Consider the following 14,655-nt stretch of genomic DNA (forward strand, 5'->3'; position numbering starts at 1 on the left):
GCAATTTCGTTGATTTTATTCTTTTGAATAATATCAACTTCTTTGCTCAACGGTTTCATGATGGTGAATGATCACACATTGTGTATACTTATATATTTGTCGAATCCTTGACGATAACGTCCACCATTCGTATCAAAATCTTTCATTATTACAACAGTTCCATATCGATGTTGCCAACATTTGGCACACATTCTCTTGAATTCATCGAAAGACATGTCGGGAGAGACGTGTTCAACGAATACCTGTTTCAAATTCATTTCATCTTGTTTGAAAAATACAATCATATTGCAATTGTCTCGTATCAATTGTTTGGGGATTTTTGAATATGTCTGACAAAGATAGGCGGCGTCAATGTTCTTATGCCTACATACAGAATAATATTCGCGAATTTTCTGTTGGTCATCGCATGCGACATCATCGAAAATAAATATGGAATTTGATTTGGCTTCGTGAGGGCTTATGATATCATCATTTTCCCTGAACGGATAATTTCCTAACCCATTGACTTCACTAAAAATTTCTTGAACCACTTGATATTTAGGTTGATACAATTATTTTGAATATACGTTGATATTTTCAAATTTGGCGCCATTTGGGTGGAATAACAATGTTAAAATAGCGTTTGTCTTTCCACAACCACTCGGCCCACAAATTATTGCACGAAACGAATTGGGCAACAATAAACCGTGCTTCCCAACCACACTACTATTGTTGGCTTCATTCAAAAAGTTTAAATTTTCAATAGGTAATGTCTTGTCTTGTTGAATGACTTTCATGATGTAATGTTGGACAATGAGTGCGCTACGGTTATAAATAAAAATATCACAATCCTCACCAAATCATTCTCAATGTTGACTTACTCCGGTGCAGGTGTTGTCAATTCGCTCATCAATAAGCTCCCGTTCGAATTACATCTACCTGGTTATAATTTTTCCTGACCAGGCACCACATTGAAAAAGAGATTGGAACGCGATGACACCGGTGTGAATCCTTTGGACGAATATTGTAAAGATCACGATATGGCGTACTCTCAAAGCGACTCCTTAGAAGACCGCCATAAAGCAGATCAAGTGTTGGGAAATAGAGCTTGGGAACGCGTTAAATCGAAAGACGCTAGATGAAAGCGAAATGTAAGCTCGGCATGGGGTTGTCCTTTCGAAGTAATATGCTTCAAAAAATTACTAAAAATTGGAAGCCACATCCTACCAATATTAAGAAATCTAGTGCTTCGGCTTTGCGAGCTGCCAAAATGGCACTGAGTCAAGCTGGAGGACGTAAAAACATACGGATATCTAGGATAATCTCATTCGAAGCAAAATCTGGAGGAATGCTACCACTCAAACCTATATTCGCTGCCCTTTCAGCTTTGGGTTCGTTGGCAGGTGGAGCAGGCGCTATCGCAAAAACCGTAATAGGTGCTAAAATGTCAAAAAGAAACTCGAAGAAGATCAACGTCACAATAAAACTATGGAACATTTAGGTTCTGATTTGTACCTACACAAAACACATCGAGGATTTGGTCTGTTCCTAAAGAAACAACATCAACGCAGAAGGCGAGGTCTTTACTTGAAAAAGCAAAAAAAACTCCTACTGAAGCTACCCATTTGAGCATTATACGATTCGGAAATTTAAAAATGTGCCCGTCAACTGAGAATTTCACATTTTCGTGGAGTCTTTATGCGTGACACGTTGCCAACTTGTGGCCCTCGGCTGCGAGAATGTGCTGTATTGAACTTAGATTCTCAGTTGAATGCAGGCACTCATTGGGTAGCTTACATTAAAAACGGCAATGCTGTACAATATTTTGATAGTAAAAGTAAAATATTCTATCTGAAACACTCGATTGATTTCCGGCCTGCAAATAGCTTGGCTCTCATACTGGGGTTTTCATCTACTCTTCTCAAACCAAACGAACATTACGAATCCGATCTACCTGTGGATATCATTAAAGTACGCACCATACAACGTAGATAGCAACATTACCTTTGGAGCCTTCTACAACGACACACCGACTCATACGATATACGAATTTGCTGTTGGTGTTGATCCTGGGTACGCAATTGACGAAATACCTAATCACCCCATTTACATATCTATTGCACATAGAGACGAAATAATATTATTACAATAATAATTCGTTTGAAAATGAAGCGAAAGTATAGTGCTGACTACCCCTGGGTTGGGCTACCTATCGGGCGCGTCCCCAGGTGGCGGATAGGGGAACGGCCAGGGGACTGGAGGTCCTGTCCGGGAAGCCAATGGGGCCTAACGGACGGGGTTGACGGACTCCTGGTCAGTGGCAGAAATAAGTAGGGTGAGGGGAACTAAAACCCTCCAAAAGCCCTGCAAAACATGCCACCGCGGACCAGCCTTTCCAAGCTAAGATGTAAGGAATCGTGTCGACAGCTGAATGGCCGCAGGGTTATATGCGGTTACGAACGATCCCCTTGAGGAACCGGGCGAAACCTCATTGTAACTAGCCTTCCTCTGGTAATGCGGGGCTCTGCTAGAGGTGACCAACCCTTCCCTTGCTACTCGTGTGAACATACATGGAAACTAAACGTATGAACAAAAAACCAACCAATCCCGAGGCTGGACAGCAATGCTCACCTCAATTTAGGGCGGGGGCTGGGGATGAACAGAAATGCTCACCCCAAGCTACCGCTCAGAAAGAGGCTGGACATAGCAGACCACCTCGCAATGCAACGCAAAGGCCAAGGCGTAAGCGTATCAGCGGCGCCGAGGCCAAGAGGAGGAAGAGAGCGAAAGAGGCAGAAGTGGCAGCAACTATGAGTGCACCCTCCACCTCTCCCACTCCATCCTCAACAACAAGGGCACCTCTTGCGGAGGGCGCCAAGAGCTCCGCCTTGGAAAAAGGCAAGGAACCGGCTGCCACCGCAGGAAAGCGCCCTCACGCGAGTACCTCCACGGAGGGAACCCCAAGAAGGTTGAAGAAGCTGCGCAGCGACAGAAATGTCGCTGCACCTTCCAAAACCTTCGTGGAGGCCGCCTTGAGACACCTCAAGGTAGCCATCATAGATGAGACTAACCCGTACGGTAAGGTTACCGCAGAACGAGAGAGTCTCATCAAAAAACAACTGTTGGAGGAGCTGGACAAGATCATCTTCTCCGCCTCCAGCAACAACAGCAATAGGAATAGACCAATTTCATGGAACAAAAATGAACAAGATTATATTACTAGTCCCCAAACACTTTTCTTGGGATCTTATTTAGGCTTAAATAACTCAAATTTTACCAACTGTTGTTACCTCTACGTGATCACGTTGGGTGTACACTTTGGATAGTTTAAAGGCCGGAGGCTCTTCAAGTAAAAAAAAACGGAAATAATAATTAAATATACCTATACTAAATATTTCCTTTCCAGCGAAAAGATGAAACTAATAAACTCATGCAGCTTATCTGAATAATCGATGACGAGGATGGTTCCACTGTCCAACGGCACACGGAATAGCAGTCACAGCCCTCCAACTCGGAATCGTCGTTACGGAACTCGAACGTTCAAATAATTCGCGGGTGGGTTGCAATTTCTCCAGGCGGTCTCAGATATGAAACGGCCGGTTATGGAATATTGTAGAAATAATCGTTTGGGAGTCAAATTGAAACCCAATAATCGGACGATCACTAAATGGTCACGGTATTACCTGGGGTCATGGGTACCAGGACCAGGACGAATAGAACTAAAACCCTAAAAAAATATTCCCCGTTATAATTATCTTTAGCCTCACCGGCTTTCTTATTTTCCCTTACCTCATTGGTTGGTTGAGAGTAGTATCGATTGATGACGTTGTTATCGGCTCACGTGAATCCTTCGTAACGAAGAGCAAACTATTCCTACACATCAGCACTGCTACTTGGCAAAATCCGACAAGTTTAATTTTTACCTCTTAAAGAAAAAAAGGGTTTTTTTCTTATCCGTACCGAGAACTAATAAATAAATTGTACTTCGGCAATCCGTGATTCTTTATGAATATGGCAATCTGTTCACCAAGAATATGCAACCCATTTAGCATCCGAATTAAATGAACTGTGGCTACGATTCCGAAGCCAACGTTACGGACAATTATGGACAAATAACTGCGTTGAATGAATACCTAAAAAAAATTTGAACTGAAAACGAATAAAAAAAATTAAATGTATTTTGAACCGTTACAAATTATGTGAATTGCTTAGATAATTGAAAGAATATAAGTGTCACCCAAAATTTGATTCGATCTGATAAACATCAAGTACATTCCATCGCCCAATACAAAATTGCCCTCATCCCTAAAGATGATAAGCGTTATATAATTACAGATTCACACAATACGCTTCCTTTGGGTCACTATTCCATTCCTCAAACATCAAATGCTATGGATATAGACGATTAGCCCATGATTACTAGTATATATGTATTTTGCTGCAGTTCAGCTGAGAAAAGATTTATATATTATTAATGAATGTTCAAATAACTACTATCAATAAATTTGAAGAATAAATATTCAAAAAAACTTTAATGGCAGCAAAATGTATCGATACTTGTAGAATGTAATAGTGAATATATTATTGGAATAATCAGATATCAACAAATATTTTGTAGTATATTTTTTGAATTTGTGAATGATTCCTTCTTACGTTAGAAACTTCCAAACCCATCCCCTTTTCCGGTTCAACTAACGTTCACTCATAACTAACATGATGCTAATTACAGTCTACGAATGAAATATTGCTCCTTCACGTGGCGGCGCCGTTACGAATCAATATGATTCAACGAAAGTAGACTGATTTTCTATTTTCACTAATATCCTGAGTGATAACTCTCTGTGCCTCACAGAAAAAGTTTTGTTTTGATTGATTCAATTTCAATTGTTAGACTAAATAAAAATTTCCAACATCTGTGGACAGTTATTTCTTCAAACTGATACGTAATGAGATGGAGATGCATTTATTTTTACACAAATTTTCGTAACACGTTACATTGCAATTCATATGGGTTTCTGGAAGAAATGAAGCTTGATAAATGCATGTTTTTCGCTGCGGTTAAAGTGACGTTACGGCATGTTATATTTTTGCTGAATTTTTAATGTGTCATATAATACGCCACCTTCCTTTTTATTATTTTGACTGGACGTGTAGGACTCCAAAATTAGCCAGCTCGCAGTCCTGATATGAATATTCTAGATTTTTATTCATGGGGTCATCTCTTGTATATAAAACTCATGCACTAGATATGAATGATTTTAGGAATTAGATAAATGACAATTGTAATGTCATAAATACTCCGGGTATTTTCGAACGTGTCATTATAGTCAATGACAGATCGATTGCAGTCGTGTATTTTATCGGCTCATTCACTTTAGGCTCGAAATAGTTTATTATTTACTTTTGGTCTTCACCCCACCATCAACTACACACAACTTCACGTCAACTTAGCCAGTTTAGTAGTGACAGTGTGATAGTAAAAACGTGTCTCGTGAATTTCAGAATTCCACGCCTCCAAAACTTCAAGGCCCCTTTTGGTTTGATTATGATTCGAACTGCTGCCTTTGAATTCCACTTATAGTTGTTCGTAACCTAATAACATTGAATTTCAAATTTGTTCAATGATTTTCTTTGCAATTATTCCTATGCTGTTCCACATTAGGCGCTTGATATTATATTTTCCATAATCTACAAATAAATAAACGAATTCATTGATGTCAAAATCATTGAAATCTAACGACCGGAAGTGAAAACCGGAAGTGACTTTTTTGACGGATTCCAAAACTTCCCACCATAAGGAATACAAATATATCAAATGTTTCAGTATACGATGATTTTGTCATTACCGGATGTGTTTATTTTTGCATGAAACGTAAAGATATGTTTAAGGTGGATAATCAAATTTTCTTTTCTTTCTCAACATCTCTACGACTTTACATATGCTTCTCATACATTTTTCGAAAGTATTTCATCACACCTTATGCCTATTTGACATGTCGCCATGTCCTTCCTTTATTATTTTAAAAATCGATACCCCTTTCATGTGCATTACATCATAATCTGTCTGCAAAGATGTGAACTAGTGCCCTCTTGGCATCGTCTTCGTTTTTTTCTCTGTCGATGAATTCTACACCTCTTCTCTTTTCGTTTGATGTGCTGCATATTGAGATTCGAAAGTCAACGATGTGGCCTAATGCCCTTCTGACATGTTGCGTCATCTTTGATTTTTCTCTGTCGATGAATTCTGCATAAATTTACTTTTCTTTTGACGTGTTGTGCCTGACGATCTGATCATTATCAGTGAATATACAACTTAATGCCCCTCTGACATATTGCGGCCATTTTTGGTTTTTTTCTTTGTCGATAAATTCTGCATTCGTTTCCCTTTCATTTGATGTGCTGCACGTTGAGATTTAACTATCATCAACGAAGATGTGACTTAGTGCCTTTCTGACATGTTGCGCCATCTTCGTTTTTTCTTTGTCGATACATTCTGCATTCGTTTAGGGGCGGAGTACTAAGGGTGCCGATAGGTGAAGTACTAAGGGGGCCGGGTTCCACGCTTGAATCGCTACGATACTCATTCCATCCTGCGTCGATGATGTCATACGTTTCCCCCACTCCTGTTTGAACCAAAAATTGCAAAAAGTTTAGCTCCATAAGAAAATACATGGGATTTTGGGCCAGAATCCGCCTTGTTCATCTACTGGTGGTTTGAATTTCCCGCTGTATGCGCGATAGCTGATTGGTTGACTGAATGACGGTAAAGTGGAGAAGTGGAGGTGGTCTGAAGTGGGCTTTGAAGCTAAGACTCAGTTTATATATGATGAACGTCTGGCAGAGACGAGGCGCTGACTTTTGTCCTTTCCGTGTTAACTGGACCTGAGGTCCAAAAAACGCCAGAATGAAGGTCCATAAGAAAATACATGGGATTTTGGCGTAGAACTCCTAAAGCTCTATTACTAACATAAGCGAGACATGAGTGGAAACACCTATTGGTGTGACATCCAAGTCAGCTTGCCAAGTTTTTTTAGTATGGAAAAATTCCACATTCCTTATTAAATTGAAAATAAACCTTGCAGGTCGGAAAAATTCTTGCAGGTCGGGTCTGCCAGACATGAATCTCGACCGGATTATTCATTTTCGACAGAATAAATTTCCAACCCCCACTTAATAATTTCACAATTCTCAAAAAATTGAAAATATATTTTGCAGCTCGGCAGAAATTCTTGCAGGTCGGATCTCCCAGACATAAATTTCGACCACGTTAATCATTTTCGACAAAAAAATTTTCAACCCCCCTCTTTTCAGTATGAAAAAATTCACATTTCTCATAAAAATGAAAATAAACCTTGCAGGTCGGGTCTGCCAAACATGAATCTCGACCGGGTTGAACATTTTAGACACAAACATTTTTCAACCCCCACCCAAAAGTTTCACAATTCTCAAACAATTGAAAATACATTTCACAGGTTGCCGAAAATTCTTGCAGGTCGGATCTCCTAGACATGAATTTAGACCAGGTTGATCATTTTCAAGAGAAAATTTTCAACCCCTACCCTTTGAATATGAAAAAATTCCACATTTCTTATAAAATTGAAAATTAACTTTGCAAGTCGGTAGAAATTCTTGCAGGTCAGGTCTGGACATGGTTGGGTCTGTGAGACCCGACCTGCAAGGTTTATTTTCAATTCAATGAGGAATGTGTAATTTTTCCATACTCAAAGGGTGGGGGTTGAAATTACTTTTGTCGAAAATGATCAACCTGGTCAAGATTTATGTCAGGAAGACCCGACCTGCAAGAATTTCCGCCGACCTGCAAAATGTATTTCCAATTTTTTGAGAATTGTGCAACTTTTGGGTGGGGGTTGAAAAATGTATCTGTAGAAAATGATTAAACTGGTCGAAGTTCATGCCTGGCAGATCCGACCTGCAAGAATTTCTGCAGACCTGCAAGGTTTATTTTCAATTTAATGGGGAATGTGGAATGTTTCCATACTCAAAGGGTTGGATATTTTTTGTGAAAATGATCAACCTGGTCGAGATTTGTCTGGGAGACCCGACCTGCATGAATTTCTACCGACCTGCAAAATGTATTTGCAATTTTTTGAGAATTGTGAAACTCTTGGGTGGGGGTTGGAAAATTTTTCTATCGAAAATGATTAAACTGGTCGAGGTTCATATCTGGCAGACCCGACCTGCAAGAATTTCGGCCGACCTGCAAGATATATTTTCAAGTTAATGAGAAATGTGGAATTTTTCCATACTCAAAGGATGAAGGTTGGAATTTTTTCTGTCGAAAATTATCAACCTAGTCGAGATTTATGTCTGGGAGACCCGACCTGCAAGAATTTCCGCCGATCTGGAAAATGTATTTCAAATTTTTTGAGAACTGTGAAATTTTTGGGTGGGGGTTCGAAATTCTTTCTATCGAAAATGAATAATCTGGTCGAGATTCATATCTGGGAGACCCGACCTGCAAGAATTTCCGCCGACCTGCAAAATGTATTTTAAATTTTTTGACAATTGTGAAATTATTAAGTGAAGGCTGGAATTTTTTTTTGTCGAAAATGAATAATTTGGTCGAAATCCATAACTGGCAGACCCGATTTGCAGAAATTTCTGCCAACCTGCAAGGTTAATTTCTAATTTTATGAGAAATGGGAAATTTTTCATACTCAAAGGGTGGGGGTTGGAATTTTCCGAAGAACAAATTGAATACAAAATAAGCTAATGATGGAAGAAAATTAAGATCACCAGCATTGAGAGTCGGGAATTGGGTTCTTTCAAGAAATCAACGTATTGGAAAAGAATTTGTGACAAAAAGTCCTTTTAAAGTTACAGGCGTCGAATATATTATTGGCAAAGTTTTAGTCTACGTTAATTTCAATTCAGATAATTCAAAGACTGAAACAGCCCATATAATATGAACATTCGACAATTTCATCACAGGAGTGATGATTTTTCGAGATGGGGAACCTGTGGTAAAATGGCCATTTGGTGATATGGTTGTTGATAAAGTAGAATAGAGTAGAATACCTGAATACAAAAAGTAGGAAATATAGTAACTGAAGAATTATCTGGATATTTCATAAACTACATCTCTTTAAGATTTGATCTGGTGGATATCAAATCGTGAAGTGTAGTTTATTAAACTATATATTTCTCCCATGGATTTCAAAGGTGAATATTTCCATACCTCTGTGGAGAATACCAAATGGTCAAATGGAAATAATGTCGAGTCTCAGGTTTCTCATATAGGGAAAAAAGCAAATCTATATTTTTCCTTCCTCTAAGAAATGCTCTAATGCCATATCATTCGTTCTGAAATAAAGTTTCCGGAATAACCTGACAATGAAGTGTTTCGCTCTGGTACAAGCTGATCTTTCGATCAGCTTGTACTCGAAGCTGCTTTCGATCAACTCGAAAGCAGCTTTGATAACCTGACATTTTAAATTTAAAATGTCACCGTTGAGCCAGTCAATCGTCAATTGTCAATATTGTTGAAAGAAAACAAACCACCAAACACTCTTAACTTTTGTGTCAATAAGAAAAAATAGATTTTATAATTTTCAAGGTGGTCTGAATAAGATTTTTTTCTAATTTGAAGAATTCCGTCCATAGTTTTGAAAATATATCGCCAAATATGGACTTGCTTCTAAAGGACAATCTATGCAAAAATTTTCGCTGAGGACGTATTGTCTAATCTATGGGAAAATGTCTTTTTCCTTACCAAACGGCAAACCAAAAAGGTTTTCCATCGACGATGCATTCGAGGAAGAGACTGACGAAGCTATCAAAGTGTATGGCGCAACAGGACTTAGATCTCCAATATCTAATACAACAAGAAATACATTGGATAGTGATCATATTGATGTTAATATGGAAAATGGAAGGTTTGAATAACAACTATCGGTAAATAATCGTTTAAATGGCTTGCACTGGTTTTTAAAGGTTTATTAGATTTATTTTTGTCCATTGAATACAAATCTTAAGTCAAAACTTGGCGCCGTGGTCTAATTTCAGAAAGACGTAGTAAAAAAACGATCATTTTAGGAATTCAGATTATAAAAAACTCATAAAATCAATTGCATCTTATTCTTCCTTTTGAAATATTTTCATGAAATAAAAAAACCCTTTCTCTAAAATAACCTTATTTTTGGAATCGTGATATTGTCGCTTCAGTGGAGTTTTTTTATTTATCAGTTCGGACTTTCATTGCCTAATATAATATAAATTGGCAATGGAAGTCCGAACTGATGAAATACACCACGAAACATTGTCAACCACCTTTGAACAAAAGTTTTTTTACTGTTTATTGCAAATATCGCCTAAATTCAAAGTCAACAAGTAAATGAACAATTTTTTTTTTTAATTAATTTAAATGTCTTGTTGCCAAATTATGAAATTTTACTTTATGTAATTTGTTTTTTTTTTCAAATAAATACAATTCATCAATTCAGCATTCTTTTGAAGACATCCCTACACAAGCTACAAACAGAATCAATTTCAGAAGGTGAAGTGTCAATAATTTTTTTTTATTATACTATAAATTTGACATCATAACATTCATTTCTAGTTTAATTTAGTAGCACTGCCAACAGAACTAATGAAAACTTTCTTTGCATAAGTGTCATTTAGTTTAATAGCAATTGTGATGTAGTTTGTTGGAAAAAATGGAAATATATAGAAGATAAGTCAATGAAAGTTTACAGCATGTGATCACGAAAAGGTATCATTTCATCAGTTTCTATTACCAAAAATGAATTCCTGAAATATCTCATTTTTAAACTTTCTACTGGCTGTATCTCCAGATTAGACTGGAACACCAATTTTTCGACTTCAGATGTGTGATCAATGGATGAAAATAAGTATGTCTAGTAAAATTTGTTTGAACTATTGTGAACCGTTTAAACAAATAATTACCTACCCAAAAATAAATTAATAGTAATATTACTATTGCTTGCAGAACTTACAAAGTGGCAAATGATGCATCCAGAGATAGTGATTCATTAATACAAGGCTATTATGACTGCTCCAGTCAAGAAAATCTGAACCGTTCGTGCTTCAATCATCCAAAGGTGCAAGAAAATTGGCGAATGGTTCTTGCGGCTGCCACGCTTCTCATTATAGGTCTGGGACTTCTAATGACCGGTATGATTACACTTGCTGAACCGAATTCTGGTTTGCAAGGATCAGTATTTTTATTAGCAGGGTTCATCTGTTTTTTACCAGGAATTTATCACATCGTATATATTTATTTGGCTGCAAAAGGGAAACGTGGATACCATTTTCACAATTTGCCCTTATTTACTTGAATTTTTTAAGGGGCAATAAAGTTCATCAAAAGACCTTCACATATTTATTTCATAGAAGGTGTGATATTTTCACTTCTCTCTGTTTTTCTGAAACAATTGTAATGTTGATAAAATATCTAACTGCTGATTGTAAGATTATAAAATTGATCAAACAATTGAAAAACAGAAAATTATAGTAGCACTTGAAATGAACATTTTTGAATCAAGAACTGGTGTCTCCTTAAATTAATAGAATATTTCAAGTTGGATTAAGCTTATTAAGGCAAATCTGAAGGGTTTATGAAACAGATTGTATAGTTTGTTTTCGGTTATTAAAACAAATGAGAATTGAACTGAATTCCTCTATAAATTGATGGATGTAGCCCTTTCTATGTGTTGCTCTTTATTAAGACCTAATAAATTGTTGTGAATAGAGTACTGAAGAAGGAATACAGAGAAACCCAGAATCTTAGGGGAGAAAAATTTTAAACAAAAAATATTTTTCACATAAAGTACTGACTTTTGTTAAAACGCCAAAAAACTGAATTTGTATAATTTGCCGTTGAATATATTCATTTCATAACATGGAGGGTACCCATCATACATTTGTATAAAATATTCTGTTCATTATCTTCCTTATAGGATGCTGTATCACAATATTCAATATGAAATTTTTTCCTCATAGGTAACACTTTTCGCTTTGACTGATCAAAATAAAAATATGTTTATTTGACGAGGATAGCCAATATTTGTATTTATATTGATGAAAATTTGAAATTAAATCTGATCTTATGGAAAAATATGAAAATTTTTGTAGTAATAATTACATTAAAGTTGACAGAATACCGTGAACAGCCTAAGATGAGTTCTCCACATGGCCATTTGATCCTAGCTATATGTTTAAAATTTAATGGTATATTCGGAATGTAATGGTGATATGCATTTTTTGTATCCACTGACGAGCAATGAAAAAGTAGGCACTTTGTACAGAAAATAATGTAAATGTGTTTATTTTACTATTCATGAATAGGATAGACTACAGTCCATTATTGTAATAATGTAAGGAATTTGCTGAGTAATATTACATATGTTTTCATTGAAAAGTTTTAATAAATCAAAACGGCATTGCACTGAGTTACTCACAAATATATTTTATTTGCAACTCCTACCAGTTTCCAAACAATTTTTTTTGTGAACTAATTGCAGTTTGAGTTATTCTATTTATTTTCAAATGTTTTAGAATTTCAGGTTTTTCACTGCTTCAATAAAATTTAATTATTATTGTTCATTTACAATTTTTAAACCAGAAATGTATTCAATTTAAAAAAACTAAAATGTTATTTGAAAATTGTTTCAATTTCATGACTGACTCTTTTCGAAACTAAAATAGAAGAGATCAGGAGATACTTTAGTACCAGTAATGTGTCATAACGAGATAAAATAATTACTGATTATTATAATTAAATTTCAAAAATAGCTATAAGTTTCACTGATAACTCATATTGTCTATAGATGACTGATTATTATTATCACATTTCAAAAATAGCTATAAGTTTTACTGATAACTCATACTGTCTTTGGTATGAAATACTTCCTCTTCTAATGTAAAATATCAAATCACTTATGCTGTTCTAATTTTCAAATCTAAGATTTTTTATGTTTCAAAAAGGGAGGGATTCATAAACACGAATTTTAGAAAACCCACATAAATAATCAATTGCAAGAATTTTTGGATTCAATACATTCTAATAAAACCCCAGATGTAATAGTTCTGGATGCAGGTTGTTTAAGTTCTTCTAAAATAATATGTGTATTATCTCATACATTTTTAGGAAAAATCATTAACAATTATAAGGAGGTTGTTTGCGAATGAATATTTATGTAAATACACTTTTTTGAGATTTTTAACATGAACAGTTTGAAATATTTTGTGTGTTATATTACTTCTCATAATAGTTTTTGTGCTCCAATGAATAATAATTTATAATTTTTCTCAGGCACTGAAAACTGAATGAATCAAATAGAATTCTCACTGTAATGTCGATAGACAAGATGTTTTTTATTATAATAGACATATCTTATTCCAAACAGTTTTCCATCATCAAAATAAAAAATTTGTCTCTCCACTGTTCTAGTGAGAGAAAAGTGTTTTCAATAGATTCAGAAGTTCAAAATTCTACTAATCAGTAAACACATTATTGTTCCCCCCATACCATCACCAGATAATATACCATATTTCTGGGTGTTGCAGTATATAAGAGATATTGAATATATTTATTATACTCGTCTAGGTTGTTGGTTTTTAAATTTTGGCGATAATGAAAATAATGTACTGCTCTCTTGGAAGCTTTTCATTGTTATAGAGGGTGTTAGGCAGTCATTTTGGTGTTTTTATATGTTAAACAAAAAAAAATACATTTTGATTACTTTTTATATCAAACTCTTGATAGTTCCTTCATGTTAATAACTTTTCAATGATCACAAAATACAAGAGGTTTTTTTGTCCACTTGAGGTAATTTAGTTTTGTAAACATGCCTTTATTCAGATAAGTTTATATATTGCCTTATCAGTAATATTTACAGTACTATATTTTAGGTCGGAAATAATTATTTTTGAAAATAGTGCATAGTGGCGAGGCATAAACACTAAAAATTTCGATTTATGACACAATTTCCATATTTCTAATGTTAGATATGCTATACTTTACAAAATAAGGCATCACTTTCAAAACATTCACTGAAAACTAAATATTTACAAAAGTGAACAATTTGAAATCCTGATAAATAAGGTTAATTGTAAGTGTACTGGGGTACTAGGGAGCTGAAATTCAAATATTTAAGTACTCAGATATATAGTGTTGAAAAGCTTGTAGATTGATATTACATTTAAATAGTTATCAGATTCAGTGACAGTTTCAATAATCTACATAGGTATTAAAAATCTGCCTATTTTAACGTAAAGGCTGTATTTTTCTAAATATTTCAGTTTCTGTTTAATATTATAAAAGTCATAATATCGGAAAATGTTACTCATCCTAATTATATTTACACACTATTTTTTTCAAATTTTGAGCATTAGACAATTTTGAGATTCTGCTTACTTTTAGGAACATTAACTTCAGTAATATATTTAAGAAACCAACAAAATTGCGTCTTAATCAGAGGGTCTTGTCACAATTAATGCATACTTCAACTTATTTCTCATAAATTAATGCACAAAACACATTTGACTGGATTTGAGTTGTGAATATTGTATCATTTAAGTTTTAGATTATGCATTTTTCAACATATAGTTTGATTTCCTGAAAGCTTTAAATTTCTTTAATGTAACTACTAAGTTATTTTTTACTTGCAATGAATATATTGTTCTTTAATTTTC

The 14,655-nt window shown here is 35.3% G+C and overlaps 1 protein-coding gene across 2 annotated transcripts; it reads left to right on the forward strand.

Moving 5' to 3' along the window:
* The first annotated feature begins 9,454 nt into the window (after nucleotides 1-9,454).
* LOC111508176 (transmembrane protein 134) lies at nucleotides 9,455-14,655 on the forward strand. Of its 2 annotated transcripts, none has more exons than XM_023163603.2 (2): nucleotides 9,455-9,894; nucleotides 10,949-14,655. In XM_023163603.2, exons 1-2 carry the CDS (start codon nucleotides 9,689-9,691, stop codon nucleotides 11,295-11,297), a joined length of 555 nt encoding a protein of 184 aa, XP_023019371.1. In that variant the 5' UTR covers nucleotides 9,455-9,688; the 3' UTR covers nucleotides 11,298-14,655. The 2 variants fall into 2 exon arrangements, with proteins under 2 accessions (XP_023019371.1, XP_023019370.1); XM_023163602.2 differs by having other exon boundaries at nucleotides 9,460-9,875.

Source organism: Leptinotarsa decemlineata, unplaced genomic scaffold (genome assembly GCF_025532065.1).
Source record: "Leptinotarsa decemlineata unplaced genomic scaffold, Ldec_3_MD MMD2_P_RNA_scaffold_9, whole genome shotgun sequence".
Classification (NCBI taxonomy): domain Eukaryota; kingdom Metazoa; phylum Arthropoda; class Insecta; order Coleoptera; family Chrysomelidae; genus Leptinotarsa; species Leptinotarsa decemlineata.